Source organism: Melospiza melodia, chromosome 1, assembly GCF_035770615.1.
Source record: "Melospiza melodia melodia isolate bMelMel2 chromosome 1, bMelMel2.pri, whole genome shotgun sequence".
NCBI lineage: Eukaryota > Metazoa > Chordata > Aves > Passeriformes > Passerellidae > Melospiza > Melospiza melodia.
In genome coordinates, this window is record NC_086194.1 from 32,387,151 (window position 1) to 32,405,222 (window position 18,072).

The following is an 18,072-nucleotide window of genomic DNA, read 5'->3' on the forward strand; positions in this document are numbered from 1 at the left end:
ATATTCATATGCTAAAAAGTGGTAAAGCATTAGAAGTCAAAAAGTTGAATGTCAAGATGCTAAAAATGAAAATGTTTCTCTACATTGTGTCTGCCAGGAGAGCAAGAGCTCACACGACATTTGGCAGTGATTTCCCATGATGAAGCAACTCTTTGGTGCTTTCATTTCCATAAAAGCTCTAGTCTATTTAGAGGTAGTTCCTAGCTCCTTGCCCTTAACAGGGCAATGCAGATAAAGTTCATTAAATATATTGTCTAAGGTAGGAAAGTGAAGAAGTTTTGCTGTAACAAGCACTTAAACTGTGCATGGAAAAAAAAAAGTAAAAAATTGGAACAAATTATTTCTTACAAAAGCAAAGGTGGTGAAGGGCATATTGGTATTGCATGTTTTGCTGCATTCACAAAATTGCCCAAATGAAGAATCTCTGGATGGGATGTATTATTAGACCTTAATCAATAGGATTTTTTTCAAGCAGGCTGGGCATCCAACTATTTGACGCAGATCCTTTCCACACACGAGAGCACTGGAACACCGGAAACTGCAGCATTAATGAATTACAAGGAAGATTGCAAATGCCTATGATTTTAGAGCTAATTTTGACAAGAAAATGGTCAAGCAATTTTTACAGGTTTTTGATACTTCTGCTGGAATACTGAATTTTTGTTTCTTCTTACAGCAGGTAAGACATGAATTTCTACCATACTTAAATGAGTATATTGCTATTTGTTTTACTTCTTTTATTCTTAGGGCATCCTTAATACATATTGAACATCACACAGATTAAAAACTAATAGCATTTTAAAACAACAGTTATTGCATGATTTACTGTATAGCTTTTGCCTAATGCAAATATTTACTATTTACATGTCACTGCAATGAAAACAGTATGTGTCAATTGATTAACCAATAAAAATATTAGACAGAACTGGAGAGCATTGCTACAGCAGCTGCGAAGGACAGTGGTGTGGTGAAACTGTAGCCATTTTGCCTACTGAGTACAAAACTAAGTTTTGCTCCAGGGAAGAGACAGTCATAGCTGCACACACACATATGTGTGTGTCTGTGTGACAGCTGGGGGTGGGAGAGTGAGAACAGACGAGTTACAGGGAGCATACGGGCACCCAGTGCAAGAGCAGAGCAGCTCTGCAGATCCCACACAAACCAGCGCACGTACCCACAGCTCTGCTGGAAAATTGGAACATGCTCCCCCCGTTCCTGCATACATTTCTACAAGGAAGAGTCTAAAACGAAGTAAGAGAGGCACATTTTTAGGCACATCCTTAGAAATTGAAACTATAGCTCATGCTCTGAGAAGAAAAGAATTTATAGGGACCATTTTTAAGAAAGTACCTGATTTGATGTCCCACATTAAAAATCTGCCACCACAAGCAAGTCTCAGGTGGTTCAGGGGATCTGCTTCAACCTATCTATAGTATCACTCAGCAACCCAGTGTGCCCTAACTACTCAAACACCCCTACTGATGACCAAGACTAGGTTTTAATCTAAAGAACTGAAAAAGAGGTTGAAACTTTTCAGAATCTGCTAGACAAAAACCCGATGTAATCTGAAAAGAGGAAGAGAAGGAAAGGACTGTCAGAACAGATGGGTCACCAGGAGAAAGCATCTTCTTTATGTTAACAACTGAAACTGTGTGTTTAAATGACTGGTTCATTCTACAGTGTGAAAAGGGGTTCCATAAATAGTCTTTGTTAGAGATTGTCTTTGCTTTTAGCAAGGTATGCAATTTGCTTAATGAATAAATACATACAGCACATGCACACATAGGCAGGTGTCTCTACAGGAGGAGAATTGGGGGACCATAAACACTGCAAATTTCATGGTGGAGAAGAATTCTGCCACGTCCTTGGTAAAATCCTGAGAAAGACTCCATGCTTCATTCTTGTTTTTCATAAGTTCATCAAAATCCAAGAATCCAAAAAGAAATCAATATGGTCCAATGATTAGCTCAATACAGGTACTGTGTAGAGACTGAGAGATTATTTACACAGACTGAATTAATGTGTGGATTACACTGAAAGGATTCAGGTTTCTCACCTGAGGAGACAAAGCCAGAGTGTCAGTACATTCCCAGCTATTTGCCATTCACACAAGGAAGCCCAGGCCTGAATGTATGTGGTTTTTAGCTGAAGACTGAACAACCAGGCTTTACGCATAAGAACTGAAATTGTGGCCACTTCAGTCAGCTCTGATTAGCGTCTTCTCTGACCCTGACCACATCCAGTCTCTATTAACTTGCTAAATATGGCCAAACAGCATATATTACGAAGAGTAAATCGATTTAACAGTTCTATTTGTACCCACAGATGTGTTTTAAACATTCCTGTGGTGGTGATGAATCCCCCATTTGCAATATGAAAGTATTTTGTAAAAGAGCTTCAACTGATGCTGTATTCATTGAACAAATATTATCATCTCCCAAAACAGGAGAGACACTGTGATATTGCAACCAAGCCAAAAAGGTGATGCACATTTGCATTCTGTGCTCGTCTTCTATTCTGCCGTAAAGAGCAAAGCTTGTCTTTGTTCCTCCCAGCACCAGACTAAGCAGGAATGCTGCTCCTGATACAACACACAGGTGTACTCCCCTCACCTTCCAGGGAAAATGAGATGAAATGAGGGATGGTGCTCTCAGTCCAGCAGCATCAGCCAGGCTGGCAGGGGACAGAGCTGATGCACAGCAGCCAACAAAGGCATGTGAGCTGCAGGCCCTTCCCTTGATCAAACAGGGCTGTGTAGCTCAGCGTCACCCCCTGTTCAGGGCTTACCCTTGTTCCGAGCCTGGAAATCCATCTCAGATTTGATCTTCAGCAAGCTGTTAAAGGAATTACCAGCCACTATTCAAGCTCTTCCTGAGTTAGGTCATCCTATTATTTTCCCAGTCATCAAAAGAGGCTAAAGTACTTTTTCCTGCAACCAGCAAGTGCTGCTGCTCCCACACGTCAGAGCCTTCCCTGCTCGGATGCTCGCGTTGCAGGCAGTGACAAAAAGAGCTGGGAACTGCCTGCCACACGGGATCCGAAAATGTATTCGAGGAAGGCTGCAAGGTCACTGCTAATTTCAAACCCTGTTTCATGTTTCCACATGAAACACCTAATTAAAACTTTTCACTGGGTAGTTAAAATGAAATCCGTGCATATGCACTTGAGACCTCGTTTTCATGAGCTGTGAATTAGAATAGAGGAGGTGCTGCACACAGCAGTAGGAACACTAATCGAGGAAGGAGAGGGGAATATCTGCTTTGATTTAGAGGAAGATAGTCAGCAAAAATACCACTAATCACCTGGGTTTTCATTCCTTTGCTCTTTGAGCTGCCACACAGAACCAAGAAAAATGGATGCAAGTGGTGTATTAACTGCTACCAAATCAGTGTTCTCCACAGGTGGCCGTGTGTCAAGCACATCTTGCAAAATGCCACCACCTTCCATGGCTACGGTGTGACAAAAGCTTTAGACTCTACAGGCTATATACTGCTCTCACAAAAAAATATCTATTAACATCAGCAGGGGCTGAATTAAACTTTAAAATGGAGGCACAGTGAGTGATGGAATGGCCAGAGCAAAAGGACAGGTTTGAGGGGAGATTTTAGGAAGGTTTCATGATTAAAATAAATAAATATTGGGGGGAGGAAAAGAGGAGCCTGCAAAAAATACAAGGTCAAAGTGTCCTTACATTCCTGCTGTGTATGTGGTTTCAACAAAGAAGGCAGAGACAGCCATTTTATAGCTGCCATTTTTTTTCCAAAAAGTCAGAGCAGATAGCCCAACTGTGGCACAGGAGAGGCAGCTGAACAGAGGGAAAAGGCTGTTTCCACACTGCCATTCTCCAGGTGGTCTCCAGAGCACGCCTGCAGGAACAGATGCCTGCAAATGCTGTCAGCATTTATTCCAGTGAAGTCCTGACACAAGCCTCATTGACTCCAGAGCATCCTGCCACTGGAATCACACTGACCTTAGCACAGACTCCAGATCTCACTGCAGAATTTGCTCCAATGTTGTTTCTATTTGAAGCAAAGCAAAGTTTGACATGCAGAAATGTGTTCACTTGTTTAATGACACTGGACAGGTATCTTACTGGCCCAAATCTTCACTACAATGAAATGGAATGTTCTTCCTGAAGTTATTCAGGAGGATAGGAAGAAAAAGAAAGAGAAAAAATGGGTACCTAAAGCACTGAATCCTTTTTACATGACTCTGATCTCTGGGCAGACTACTGAATCTCAGACAACTTCCAAAGAGGAAGCTGTGGTAGACAGCCATCGGTTTCTAGCTTATCAAAAAGTTTTCCAGTTATCTTGGGTAGCTCTTTTCAGCCAGGTCTAGACTATGAGCCAAAATGAGATGGCCTTGATTGGTTTAAATTCCAACAGAAAAGTCTGGTAAAACCATAAATTACTTAAAAGTTCTGCACCACTGAAATGTGAAAGACAAAACTACTATTCCTGAAATTCGGAAACTGCTTAAAATATCTGACATAAATTTGCATGGTACATATTCAAAGCATTATCAACTTTTCTTTTTTATCTTCTTGAATTTAGGTAACAAATTCCCTAACTTAACAGAGAGAACCAGACATCTTTGTTATTCAGAGTTCCCAGAAAAAGGGTAGTTGTAACTGTACAGAAGTAGATGGCAGGATGTATCATCAGCATAACTGGGAATTTTTGATGTCATAAATCAGGAAAATGGAGAAAAGAACATTCAGAATGTCATCAAATGTATTTATCACATGAAGAGAGGGACAATTTAATGTCAGAAAAAAAAAAAAGAGCAGATGCTTTGAACTAATAAACTGGTAATTTCTACTTCTCCAGAGGAAGAATATGATAAGATTAATTTTGTGTAAGTCTTTGGACAGTCTAGAAGCAGGTTCAAAGTGATTCAAAATCCAGAGAGAAACACAGAAGCAGGGGACAGTGACAACCTGCAGATTGGAGGTCTCACAGACTTTCTCTACTTCTTCATGTGAGTAAATGGAGAAAAGGCAGGACCAAGGAGCCATGCTTTCAGTCTTGATAGCACCAGAACTGTGCTGTCCTGCTGCCCATGAGAAACAACAGGGTGTCCTCTCCCCGCTCCTGGATGTGGACCCCCATTCATCACTCACCCCCTTCTGTGTGCGTGTGTGCCTTCATGAAGCCACTTGGTGAAGCACGGGATCTAGATTGAAATACTGCCAAGCAAAAAAATGCAAGGACATTTCATTTGACCCAGTCCAGTTTCTGGATTGGGTAAGTCACAAGGCTTTGGGGAATTAAGGAGGATGGCTGTGTTTCACCAGGAGCAGCAGAGTGGCTCTCACCAGCACAGGTCATCCCTGACACCATCTCATTCTCACCTCTTATCCGTGTCCCCATAACGTGAGGGGAACCAATCTGGCTGGAAAACCACCCCATAAGTTAATTGTATTTTTCTGCTTCATCATTCCCTGTGTCACTTCAAAAAGCAGCACAACCTGGGCCAGCCCAGGGCTGGGGACAAGCCTCTGGGGCAGCACAGCCCCTGAAGCGATGCCTGAGGACCCCGAGGCTGTGTAGGGACTGCAAATGTTTGGCCTCACCTCAGCTATGCTCAGGAGTTTTAAAAAAGTTCCCTCTGGCCATCAACATTTCAACTCACTTCCAGCTTCCTTGGGATTCCTGAACCAAGTCTCAAGGATCCCAAAGCAATTCCTCAACATTCATTAACCACTGCAAGTTTTATGGTGTCCTTCAAGGTCCCACATGTTTAACACTTCATTTTATACCTGGGTAAACAAAGGTGCAGAAAGTGATGAGATTTGATGAAGGTTATTAAATAACCAACAGAGTCAAAAATAAAAATTTAAAGTTCTGTCTCCCAGGTTTTAGTCTGCTAAGTACCATGTGGCCCTTTTACCCCTTTCAGCTCAGGACCTAAGTCATTTTCCCACACAAGAATGAGTCACCATTCGACTCTAAAGAAAGCCCAGCGTGCAAAATGTGTATGTGGAATTTCCTCCTATACAAAGTAGTATAATGTTACAGAATAAATCAAAGAAGAGAAAATTAGGCTTTCTTTTCTTTTAAACACTAGGATGAGCATCTGGAGGAAAGAAAGTATTGTGGGAATATGTGACTTGACTTAAAGGAAAATAGTGAGGTTTCTATTCAATGTGTTCCCATACTATGCTCACAATATATCATGGGAGCACAAGCATGACTCAAGTGCTTTATTTTTATAAGGAGAAGGATCACATAATGGCACCACTCTTTTGCACTCCTGGCGTGAGGATGTTCTCCTCCAGAACTTTGGAGGAGATTAAATAGACTCTAGGGATTAAATAGACACTAAAAAAGGAATGGGAAGTCCTCTTAAAAGTATGTAGTAAATAAAAATAATTCTATCATTTTTTTTAAAGTGCTGCAAAAGACTGAAACAAGCATGCAGATGATCCCAGTCCTACATCTGAACAGGAGGATCCTTATCTCTGGCAAACTTTCTCCATTTCAAAAAGATGTCTTTTCAAAGAGGTGCCCATTCCATAATGGAAAAAAAAAAAAAAGAAAGAAAGAAAAAAAAAAAAAAAAAAAAAGAAAAAATAGGAAAAAAAAGAAAAAATAGGAAAAAAAAAAAGAAAAAAAAAAGGAAGAAAAAAAAGCATAGGACCTGTAGAAACCTTTTCTTCTCAGAAGATAAAGAGGTTGGCTTATGAAAAACAGGTGATCACCTGGAGCTATGCATTCATTCCAGCAGATGAAAAATTGAGCATCTGGAATAGGACATTCTCTCCAGAACATGATAGAACTAGATTCCACTCCCTGTTTCCCCTGATTCAGACCAGAGACTTGAACTTCAAGTTACCTCCACAGCAAACATGTACCTAACTCTTAATTACTTATTCTTGCTCAACAAGGAAGTATATACTGACAATCTTATTGATAGATTCATTTTTTCTTGGCTTGTAATTGAAGACTAAATCAAAATTGCAAACTATCATCTTACCCTGGTACAGCTCTCTCTGCTAGTGCTGGCAGGTCCAAGAGATATAAAGAGAAACAGCAAACTCCTGTGCTGACATGCCAAGTCCATTCTGTTTACATGACTTTAGATATCTATACCACCTCATAGCTATTCAAGTCATGAAAGTTTTTGCAAAGCTGCGTTGTAGTTGTTATGACCACTTGACCCACAGATCTGCAAAAAGATGCAGAGCAGCTGCCAAGAGTCAAAAGCAGTAAACCTACAAGCTACCCCATAGATTTGTCCCAAACAGAGCAGACATAACAAAATGATGTTTTTAGAAAGTAATGCACAGATTTCAGTCACTGGCTGTATTCAGACATGACTTGATGTCAATGTTTTAAAGAATATTTTTCCATCCCCGATTACTGACTGTCAGTCCAGCAGTACAGCAGCCCAATGCCAAAGCTTTGTCAAGGTAACCAAAACTGCAGCTCTGGACAAGCCCTGGCATTCTTTCTTGTCTCCTTGCAGGTGTCCAGCTGGGCACCCTAAAAATACCCCTGGTGTGTCACGGCTGGAATTTCCTTATGAAATTCCTCAGTCATGAGTAATCTATACAACCCAAGGCTCTAAATCATTAATCTTCTGTTGTGAGCCTTTTAACAGCTTCAGCTCAACCACTAACCTGCTTCAATGAGCAAATAATCTGTCTTCCAAATGAGACCACTGATTACAAAAGTTAGTACCCAGCAAATTAACAGAACTGCTCCTCAGTATCTGCTGTCCTTCTGAAAACATACCTGCCTCAAATAATATATCCCTTTCATCTTGAATTAAGTCACAGAATCAATACCCCCAAGCTGTAGTACTTATATTCTTTTAAACAGCAGGTAATTCTAACTAATATATAGATTAATCTGTAAAGGGATTATAGGGTGGATTTAGGAAATGTTCCCCTTCCTCCTGACACAGCAAAGTACCGTAAGAACCTCCTTGGAACATTACAGTCAGTTTGTGAACATCTTATTCAGTTGATCTGACTATGAAATTGATACTACAATCTAAAGAATATTCTCTCCATTTGCTGAGGTGAAAAGGCCTTTTACAATTTTACTTAAACAATGACACTATAAACAGACGTGACTTTCTTAATGAGTGCAACACTTCATTGAAATAATAACTGGAAATACTGTACAACACATTTTCACATCTATTACAAAGGCATTATCAGAGTTATAGTTGACTAAAAGGAATTTCAAAAACTATGGTTTAGTGCAAATATGTCTTGAATGCATCCCAAATATATGCTGGAGGGGAAAAAAAGCCATGATAAATTACTTCAAATGGCTTTACACACACAGCTTGCTTTCTATATTATAATTAATGGTAATAATAAGCAAACCTCTCCAAAAAGCAGGTTTGCTCTATAGCTGAATATTTCACTACAGAATTTTCATCTATTTTCTGTCAAAGCAATTTTTTAAGGAAATGAAATATTTAAATTACATAAAAATACAAATATCCAGTTTCACATTTCCCTAGTTTTATAGGTATGATTTGCATGTAATGATAAAATTAGAACTGCAAGCTTGCATAGCTTTTTTATGCTACCCCACATTTGATATTAAAATAATTTCTGTGTGTTTTAGACAATAATTTCATTTTATTTATTTATCAATACATTGTAGGAATGCAAAAGCACAGAGAAGAAGCTTATCTGCCTATTTAGAAGCTTTTTTAGTTCTATTTACTTTCTACTCATTAACAAAGCTGAAGTTTTAGGGAGCCTAACACATACGGTAGGATCAGTGCCTTCATTAAGCACCTTATTCTAACACATTAGGAAGAGGGAGTGGAGAAAAAAAAACCACTGTTAGTTTTTGTTTTTCCTCTACAAGTCTGTGAGCACTGTTATGGTTAGAGCACTTTTCAAACACTGTATTTACCAGAGAAGAAGTTGGCACTGTGTGCTACCATGGAACACCACTTCCAATATACCAATCTAGCCCAGTCACTGTCAGCTTCCAATGTCAAAATCAATTCAGCAGCTCAAATATAACAGAAACTGAAAACAGAACTTCTTAAATTATGAGTTATTCAAAGCTCTTTTTTCATTCAGACCATAAATACGAAATGATAGCATATCAGAAAGCTAAAAAAAAAAACAGTATGGACTTTCTGATTTTGTACAAATTATCTTACAGATATAGATATATATACATGCCAATTTTACACTCTCCAGAACTCAGCCAGACTAAAGGAATCCCTTCTCCCACCCACTAGTTCCAAACCAAGCTTTCTTCCAGTGAGCCAGCCAGCTGTCACTTACATTCCTTTTTCCCAACCATCTGCTTTTTCTGAGAAAAAATAATTATATTTCATCTCCTGAACTAGCACCCCAAACTAGGCCATGCTTCACCTGTTCCTTCTTGACCACAAACTCCCAACACCACACCTCAAAGAACACATTTAAGTACTTTATCTGCCAAAAAACCTCTAGTGCATCCACGTGTCATCTATCTTCTTTAAGTGAGTCATTAACTTCTGTACTCAAACTCAGATGAAGAAGGTGACTATTTATTTGAGTGACAGGAGAGCTTAGGGATATCTCCTAGCCAACCAGTCTCACTCCCCATCACGCTCCACACCCCAGTCACTGTACAGGAAAGAGCTATCAGGCTACCAAATCAGTACCAAATTCTTCAATTAGGCTGAGAACCCTTTCTTCTTTACAGGAAAGCACAGGAATCATCAGAGCTCCATTATATCACATTTATATTTGCTGCTAATGCAAAATGTGCATGTGAGGCTGTATTAATCTGAAGAGACCTGCTTTAGAAACACAGTGGGTATAGCACCGGAGGAGCCATAACTTCGTTTCCCATCACGTGCTTGGGACACAATACATGTAGAGAGGAATTATGCATATGCACAATTCTAACTCCCTCTTCAAGTTGGGGTTTTGGGTTTTTTTTCATATTCCTAAAGGAGAACAAACTAGAGAACTCTCCTTCAGGCAAAATTTTCCATTGGCCATTTTGGAAAGAGCAGCTTAATTTCCAGGCAGGTTATGAAGCCCCTAGCTTTTAACAGTGACACTGGCCCAAACTGATAAACACATAGTCCTGCAAGCCAGCAGCATTTCTGCTTTGAGCTGGACTGCCAGGAGGCCAGCCTGAATAGCAGGCTCTCCAAGGGCAGGGAGAACAGCCTGGCAGGGTGTTCAGGCCTCTCATTTACAGACTGCATGCCATTCCTTTGAGGAAGGCAGATCATCCAAGAAAGCCCAGTTTGGGCTCCCCAGGAGGGAAAGCTGGTGAAAGCTTTATTGCAGGAATACTTGCTGAGAAATGAGGGTCCTGTGGAAAATGCACAGAGCATCTCCATTTTATCCTGCACTGAGTGCCCATCACCCTGTGTTACAAAGAAAGCAGTGCAAAATAAGCTATGCTTTTAAATATTAAAAAAATGGGCATGTTACACATCATAAGGATACCACACCCTGAACATGCTGTTCCTCTAACATTTGCAGTGAGCCCAAGGGACCGGAGAGCAAGCCAATGCCAATGAATCTGCCATCACTTTTGTAGCAGCAGGATGAGATGGGAAGGGCTGAAATCCTGGATCCAAGCAGTATTCACTACACTTTACTCACTACAATTCAGCCTGCTGCTTTTCTCCTTGGAGAAGAGGGGGGATATCTGCCTGGAGCAGTGAGCCCTGCCCAGCCAGTCAAATCCTGCCACCTGCACGTGCACCGGATCAGCTCTCAGAGCACACGGGAGGAAGGGAGGGAGAGGAAGGGATGGAAGCTCACGGCTTCCTGAACATATGCAGCCCACTGCCCTGCCATGGCAATGTGTGCTTTTTTCCCAGTGAAAGTTACCTGAGTCAGCTAAACTGAGAAGCTACAACAAACCTTGCCCATGTTCAGGGTGCCCTCTTGGTGACTGTTCCTGATGAAGTCAGTAGTCTAGCTGGGGGCTTACCAGACACACCCACAAGAAGGACTTTAGGTCTCTCTTATTTCTGGGCATGGGCTGCCTGGACCCACCCTACAACAACCAGCAGAGTGCACAACAGAGGGAAGAAGCACACCATGATTTATTGTTGCCAGCACTAGCTGTAGGACATTCCCCACCCAAAATAAAAGGGCACATGAGTAATGACCTGGGCTTCTGCAGTGTTTCAGGCGACCTTCCTTTCTCCTTGCTGTCACCTCCAAAATCATGTCCTAAAGGTCTAAAGGCATATCCTTGTCTGAGAGTAATCGCTATGTTATGCTGCTCAGGACGGGTATGAGCAAATTGCTTGAGCTCCTGCTAAACTGAAGTCACTCATCTCCTAAATAGCAGCAACTATTAAGTACCATACTTTTCAAAAGGAGAAGAGAAGCTGAGTGCAGCTTTCCTTTCCATTTTTGGAACTGTACTGTAATCTGCAGCTACAGAGCTGCAGCTGACTCCACAGCGCCCTTTGCAATGACCAGAGTAGCAGCAAAAATATCCACTAAATTTTTTGAGTAACAGTCCCAACATCCCCCTCTCATCTATGCTCACATATCTGTAATCTTGTTTCCAAATCCTGAAACACGATAGAAATCTGCTCCTGTTTAAAATCTTCTTTGCTTGAGCACCTCAACTTTTAATTGTGCTTTGTGGATACAGTTTAAAGATATATAGAAATTCTCCTAGACATCCATTGCTAGAGGGTCAGCTGAGAAACCATTTAATCTTGGGTAATTATCCTTTGCTAATTGCCCTCCTCCCTTCTGCACATTTACTGATACAGTTACACATCTAACTACACCAGACCAGACCCTCGATGCAGCCAAACAGAACAGCATGAAGCTCTGAACAAACACTTCATCCTTCTCTTTTCCTTATTTCAGTAGGAATGAACTTGCAGATTAGCTGAAAAGTATTTCTTTTCTAAAGCACAAGTCTTTTTTCTACTGTCCAGTGAGCAGAAAATGGAATAAATTGCATATACATGATGGCAAGAGACATGAAGACGAGGTGGGTTTTTTGTTGTTTCTTGCAGTTATTATCCTCTGCACCTTTAGATGAATATGCAATCATAATAGAAGTCTTTACTAGGAGAACAAAATTAGGAGACACTGTGCTATAAGCAAAGCAGTCAAGTTTCTGTGAATTTTCAGTCCAGTTATTAACATCTGAATAAGTGCTTTCAGAAGCATTAAACAGAATGCTGCTTTCTTCAGTGTAACTTTTGATTGAAAACACAATTTAAAAGAAAAAAACACATATCGCTGAACTCCCTATCCAGATCATTCTTTTTAATTCGTGCTGAAAAGTTTCAGCCAATACTTGCATCCAAATATGCCCGCAGTAATTTTAAGATAATTTAGAGTAGTTGAAGCATTCATATGCCTTATACATTATTTAAATACACCGTAAAACCCAACAATTTGGTAAAAAGCATCTTGAAATCATCTGCTATATCCTAATATAAGATATTAACAACAGCATCTGACAGTTAATGACAACATAATAATTTAAGTGTGTTGACAATTATTGACCTGAACGCACTTTAGAGAAATGTAAATGCCAGAGGAGAGCAGCTACAGCTCCATGACTAATGTGTGCCCTGGATTCTGACCATCAGCTTTGCTATTTCAGTTTTGTGACCTACATCTCCCTCCCCTACCCGAAAGAAACAAAAAACCCAAATAAGAAATGTCTTACTTGTTCTGCCTTCTCCAGTGCTTTTCTATCCGCCTGCAAAAACTGGCAGTTCTCTCTCGCCAGCTTTTGGACCAGCTCAATCCGTCCGATGTCATCTCTTCCCTGAAGCTTGCATAAAACTCCTGCCTTAAGGGTGGGAGAAAGAGCAAACAGATACTTAAATCCACAGTCCCAGGACATGACACCACCATAAATTTCAACCTTAAAAGAAATGCATTTGTTTTCTCATATTTGTGGTGCTTCGGTGCCACTTGCTGAGCACAAACAAGTCACTGCTTCCCGGGGAACAACTGGAGAGGAACAGAAGCACATCTGAATCTCCAAATGCATCTGCTCTGGAGGAAAGAAGGCAGGGCTAACTAAATCAACCTCTCCTCTGAGTGCAACTATCAGATATGCTGTGTTTTATTTGTTCCTGTCAGCCTGTTTCCTGTTACATAAGAGAACAGAGCAAGAGGTTAAAAACTCATGGGAAAGTTAGCCAGGAACAGCCCTGGAAAAAGAATGAAGTGCAACACAAGGCACTCCTAAAAATAACAGTCTACAACTCCCTCTGCTCCCACTCCAAACATTTTTCACATATGCAAGACTTGGGAGTTAAAAGACAGTTGTGCCACAGTTATTTATTCGGTAAATATCAAATCTGTATCTCTAGATTTTGTTTAGGGAAGGGAATTACATTTGCTTTAAAAGCTATGTTAGAATTGGTTTTTTTGCTAATACTGTTATTCAAGCTATGCTGATAGTATTTTGTCAAAGTGGTTGTTTTCTAAAAATGCCAGATAGATACATATAAAAAGATTGATTCACGCTTGCACACAGGCACAGTAGAGACTCATTGCAAACTTAGCTGAAATGGGCTAAACCGCTCCTTGCAAAGTCAATGGCTGATATCACTGTCTATGATTTGGTTATGGATATAGCCTCTGCATAACTGAGACCTGGGGCTATGATACCCCACAGCTTTTATTAGCCCAGATGTTTCCTGATGGGAGCAGCAGATGCCTTGGAAGGGCCCATTATGTGGCATACCTATGATATGGCTCTATGACTTCAAAGGCAATCTGCAAATAAACATTTTTCTGCTGAACTTCCTTCACAGTTTTCTTTCTACTGTTCATCTTGAATTTAAATAAATCACTATCTACTCCAGAATTCACAACACATCTTGGGAGTCAGGCCCAAAAACTAGGGATGCCCTGACTTGCTAACCCTGCAGGGTCCAATTCCTTGGCCTTGAGCAATTCCTGTCCATGACAGATGAAGGTGTGAGAGTGCCCACCCAAATCATCCTACAGCTTGATGGTTTCTCCAACCAAAAAGTGGGGTTTAAGATTTCTTCAGCTGAAGAAAACAAATCCACTTTATGAATAAGTTCTTGAAGGCTTATGGAAAAAATGGGCTCCACGAGCAAATCCAGAGTCAACCTTACCCAACTCATCTAAAGAAATTTGTACATGCCTACATTCTTTCAGTCAGGATGAAGACATCTCCTCCCAAGTCTGCATCAGACACTTCTGCTCTGATGAATAAAGGATTTCAGATACAGCCTGTCCCTTGAATGTCCTGTGCTCCTCCTGAGCCCAGCTTCCTGAGGAACCCAGCTTCCCTACATAAAGAGCCTACTCCCTGGTTTGAAGGTCAGAAATCCACTGAGAATTTAAGGAATTACATTGCCCAATCTCAAATTCCTTACATAGTCCATGAGTTCAGTGTCCGTTATCTTCTAAATCGAAGACATTGGTTTATAAACACACTCTTATCCCCTGCAGATCAGCAGCAAGACTGATTTTATCAAATGTGGAAGAATATAGTGAACTAGTTGTCCAGACTTGTTTAATCAATAGAGAAAAAGGCGCATTTAGGAAGAGATTATTTTTTCACTCTACAATAGACATTTAAAAATGGCCAGATCAATTGTTTCCTAATATTCTCCTTTTTCTCCAGTAATTTGCACGGGGATCCTAAGACTTGAGAGGCCTAATGCCTGCACTTCCAACATTTTGAGTGCTTGGGGACATCAACTAAATCAAGCCTGCTTATTTCATGGCCGCAGGATGCTTCTAGCAGAGTATTACATCAGTGTAATGTAGGCTAACGACAACTCCAAAGTGGTATCACCTGCTAGGACTTCAGGATGATAAAGATTTTGACTCTCTCTGGATCTGGGCTCTTAGTGCTGTGGAGGCACTTTTTGTACCTTCCTGTTGTGCTGCTCTGGTTCAGGAATGGCACTCCCCTGTTTAGTGCTCCCACTGTGACTAAATGAGGCACCTTTGCTCCCTCACCCTTCTCCTTTGGGTAGCTGAAGAGAATTGGAGGCACAAAAGGCAAAGATCACAGGTTGAGACAAGAACAATTTACTGAAAAGAGCAATGAGATAAGAAAACAAACAGTAACAGCAACAATAATAATGATATATAGAGTACAAATAAGGAATGATTCACATGGAAACCCCTCAACATCAGAGAGTACCCAACCAATCCCTCCTCCACAATATCCCAGCCTGGAAGAGAATCCTTTCCCCTGCCCCCACCAATGATAGGAGGTGGTATAGAGTAACCTCTGAGTCCTGGCTATTGCAAAGACTAACCTTGTCCTGGCTGGAGCTAGGACATGTGCTCAGAGAAGGGAGTCCATGACCTACAACAATCACCTAGTAGAAATATACAGTTTGAAATGTCCCCTCCTCCTGTCACAGTTCTTTCATTCAAAGAGTTGCAGACAACATGAAAAATAATTCTTATTTAATTGAGTCTCCAGAGGATAAAAAATTTCTGGGAGGGTTAAGGTATTATTAAATTAATTGCATATGTTTAGCTCTGGGAGTAAAGAATGCACTTGAAACACAAAAGGCTAAACCTGTTTTTTCATAATTAAGAAAAAAATATTAATCCTTTACTTTTAGTTCTGATTTCCTCACTTATACTGACTTTTCAGTACAAATACCTGTAAGAAAACATCCAGGTCAATTAAATAATTAATTGATGAGATCTTCTAAAACCTGGTTAGGAAAATGTTGACAGTCTCCAATTACTGGTCATTTTCACTTCTCAATACAAATTTAATTTTCAAGCAATACTTTGGAAGCTGTTAGACAAAAGGGTAAAGGCAAGTCACCCTACTTGCAAAGCACAATTTTGATTTTCATTTTGTGCAGGCACACATTCTCCAAAACCCTTGTTGGTGCTTAGACCTCTAATTTGTGTAGACCAAAACAGATACAATTACTAACATATGTGAAGGTGAAAATCAAAAATGTGCATCGTTTAACTGGCTTTACCTTAATGAATGATAAAAGAATGTAACTTATAGTAAAGCTTTACTCCCATTCATGGCTCAAAATTACTATAATTGTGTTTACATAACATTTGAAATGAAATTTTAAGAAGTTTCACAGAAATGAAAGCAAATTAGTCTCTACTGAGGGTGGAAAGAGGAAGATGCTGATACTTTCTGTTTCAGCATATCCATTGGAAAATATTCCTTTTGCATAGGTCATAAATGAACATCTAGCAACGACACAAAGGTGAATTAACACATCCCTAGGAAGACAAGATGGGATCTTTTATTTACATAATTTATATAGTTTACAGCATGTTTGCTTTTGAAAATCCCCTTGCTAGTTTTTTTTCACACTTCTACCAGTTTTGTCAACTAACTCAAGAGTAAATCAGGCCTCTCTCCCACAGAGCAGTGTTTAGAGCAGGCACCACATCCTTCAATTCTATTAACAGAGGTTTGTGGTGGTTTGGTTTTCTTTCACCATACCTCTCTCTCTTTCTGTAGCTGGTGAAAAAATATAATTATTACTGGCTTTACCTTTAATCAACCTGAAAATTTAAAACCATGTGCCACTGCCTCCAAAGACAGGATATCTTGCTTTGCTCCAGTCATGTGTGCAGTTCCACTAAAATGAAAAATGTCATTCACTCCTTTAAAAGAAACTCAAACAAATTTGGCCTTCACTGGATGTCATTTTTATGGTACTAACAAACTGGAGCAAACACTGCTTTGATAACACTCCTGGCTCTCCTCCTAGCAGAGCCCATGAACGCTTTTGTTAACTGCTCATTTAATAATTGTACAATTTTAAATGTGCTTCATATTCTTTCAAATTTTAGAAGCTGGTTTCCAGTCAATTAAAATCTGGGTGAATCAATACCCCAATAATACATTTTTATGGGCTTTTATAATTATTCCAGGGTAATCTTATTAGCTGGCTACACAGGAGCTTTGCATATGCATTGTCTATGTCATAAACGGGAAAAAACATTTTCAAAAAACTATAACTACAGCAACTAAGTAGAACTGAGAATACATTAAATCCTTCCCCTCCCTAAAAAAAAAATCCAATGAAGAAACAGAAATCCAAATTTTTGTGCAGTGAGGTCAGTGTTTCCCTCTGGGTCCTTCCTATATCTCTGTAATGCACTCTTGGCTCCATGGCTTGTACCCTTTCAGCTAGGCTTGCTCACAGACATCAGCATAAATCCTGTCTTTCTTGCACACAACTTTTTAGTTTGGCAAGATGTTAGGGAGATAAATCAGAGGCAGGAACCGCAAGCTGCATACAGGGGAAGGAGAAAAGGTGGCAACTGGTGGGGAACACAACATTTGGAAGAGAAACAGGAGAAAAAAACAGTTAAGACTGGGAAAAATCAATTTTAAATTAAAAGCAATAATCAGTACCAGTACAATGAGCAATACAGTTGCACTTGCACAGCTTGAACGCATGAATGGAATGATTGAATGAATTGCAGATTAATCTAAAAAGATTCACAGAATTAAAAAGGGTAAGCAATCCCACAATAAAATACTCTAAAAGGCAGTTTAGTTTCTTCCAAGCAATATCCAGAAGTGTGCTTTGGTTGTAAATGAGGGCAGTTAGGGAAAAAAAGAAGGTTGCTGCTTGCACTTGAGTGACTAATAAGTATCCCTATTTCATTGCATGTCTACTTACAGTGATTAAAATTCAATCAAAATGTCATATGCCCTTGCCTCCTAAACCACATCTCATTTTACTTTCACATCTGGTATATGCTATGTGTATTATCTATAAAGAGCAGAAAGATAGCTGAAGAATGCTGTCCAATTGCAACATCATGGGATTAATTCCCAGAATAATAATCAATCTTATTCTAAATAGTCACACAAGATGAGATCTAGCAGACTTGCTCCCTCCTACATGCTCCCTGCACAGAACATCGAGGAAAATCCATTTCCCAGAGCTATTGAAAGCAGTTCTTCAACTTGTAGATCTGGAAACATTCCCAAGACTCCATCAATCTTACATATGTACCTGTGCATCAGAGGTATCCTTGAGATCTTCTAGTCCTCTTATTTCTTGACTGCTGCTTTCTTCATTTTGATGAATTGCTAAAAATAAGAAAGAGCAATATATTGGAAGCAGGCAGGTTTA

The 18,072-nt window shown here is 40.0% G+C and overlaps 1 protein-coding gene and 1 long non-coding RNA gene across 5 annotated transcripts in view; one reads left to right on the forward strand and one right to left on the reverse strand.

The window, feature by feature from the left end:
• RAPGEF5 (Rap guanine nucleotide exchange factor 5) overlaps positions 1-18,072 on the reverse strand; it is a 156,381-nt gene that overhangs the window by 78,273 nt on the left and 60,036 nt on the right. The window contains exons 8-9 of the mRNA XM_063153017.1: positions 17,953-18,029; positions 12,651-12,776 (exon numbers count right to left, since the gene is read on the reverse strand). Of these exons, the coding sequence (XP_063009087.1) occupies positions 12,651-12,776; positions 17,953-18,029 (203 nt within the window). The remainder of the gene's footprint in view (positions 1-12,650; positions 12,777-17,952; positions 18,030-18,072) is intronic.
• The window catches only part of LOC134416402 (uncharacterized), a 65,668-nt gene continuing 47,794 nt past the window's right edge, over positions 199-18,072 (forward strand). For 3 of the 4 annotated variants that reach the window (XR_010027262.1, XR_010027264.1, XR_010027263.1), the window contains exon 1: positions 199-679. This is a non-coding gene — a long non-coding RNA (uncharacterized LOC134416402). The remainder of the gene's footprint in view (positions 680-18,072) is intronic. The other variant, XR_010027265.1, reaches the window with a different exon arrangement.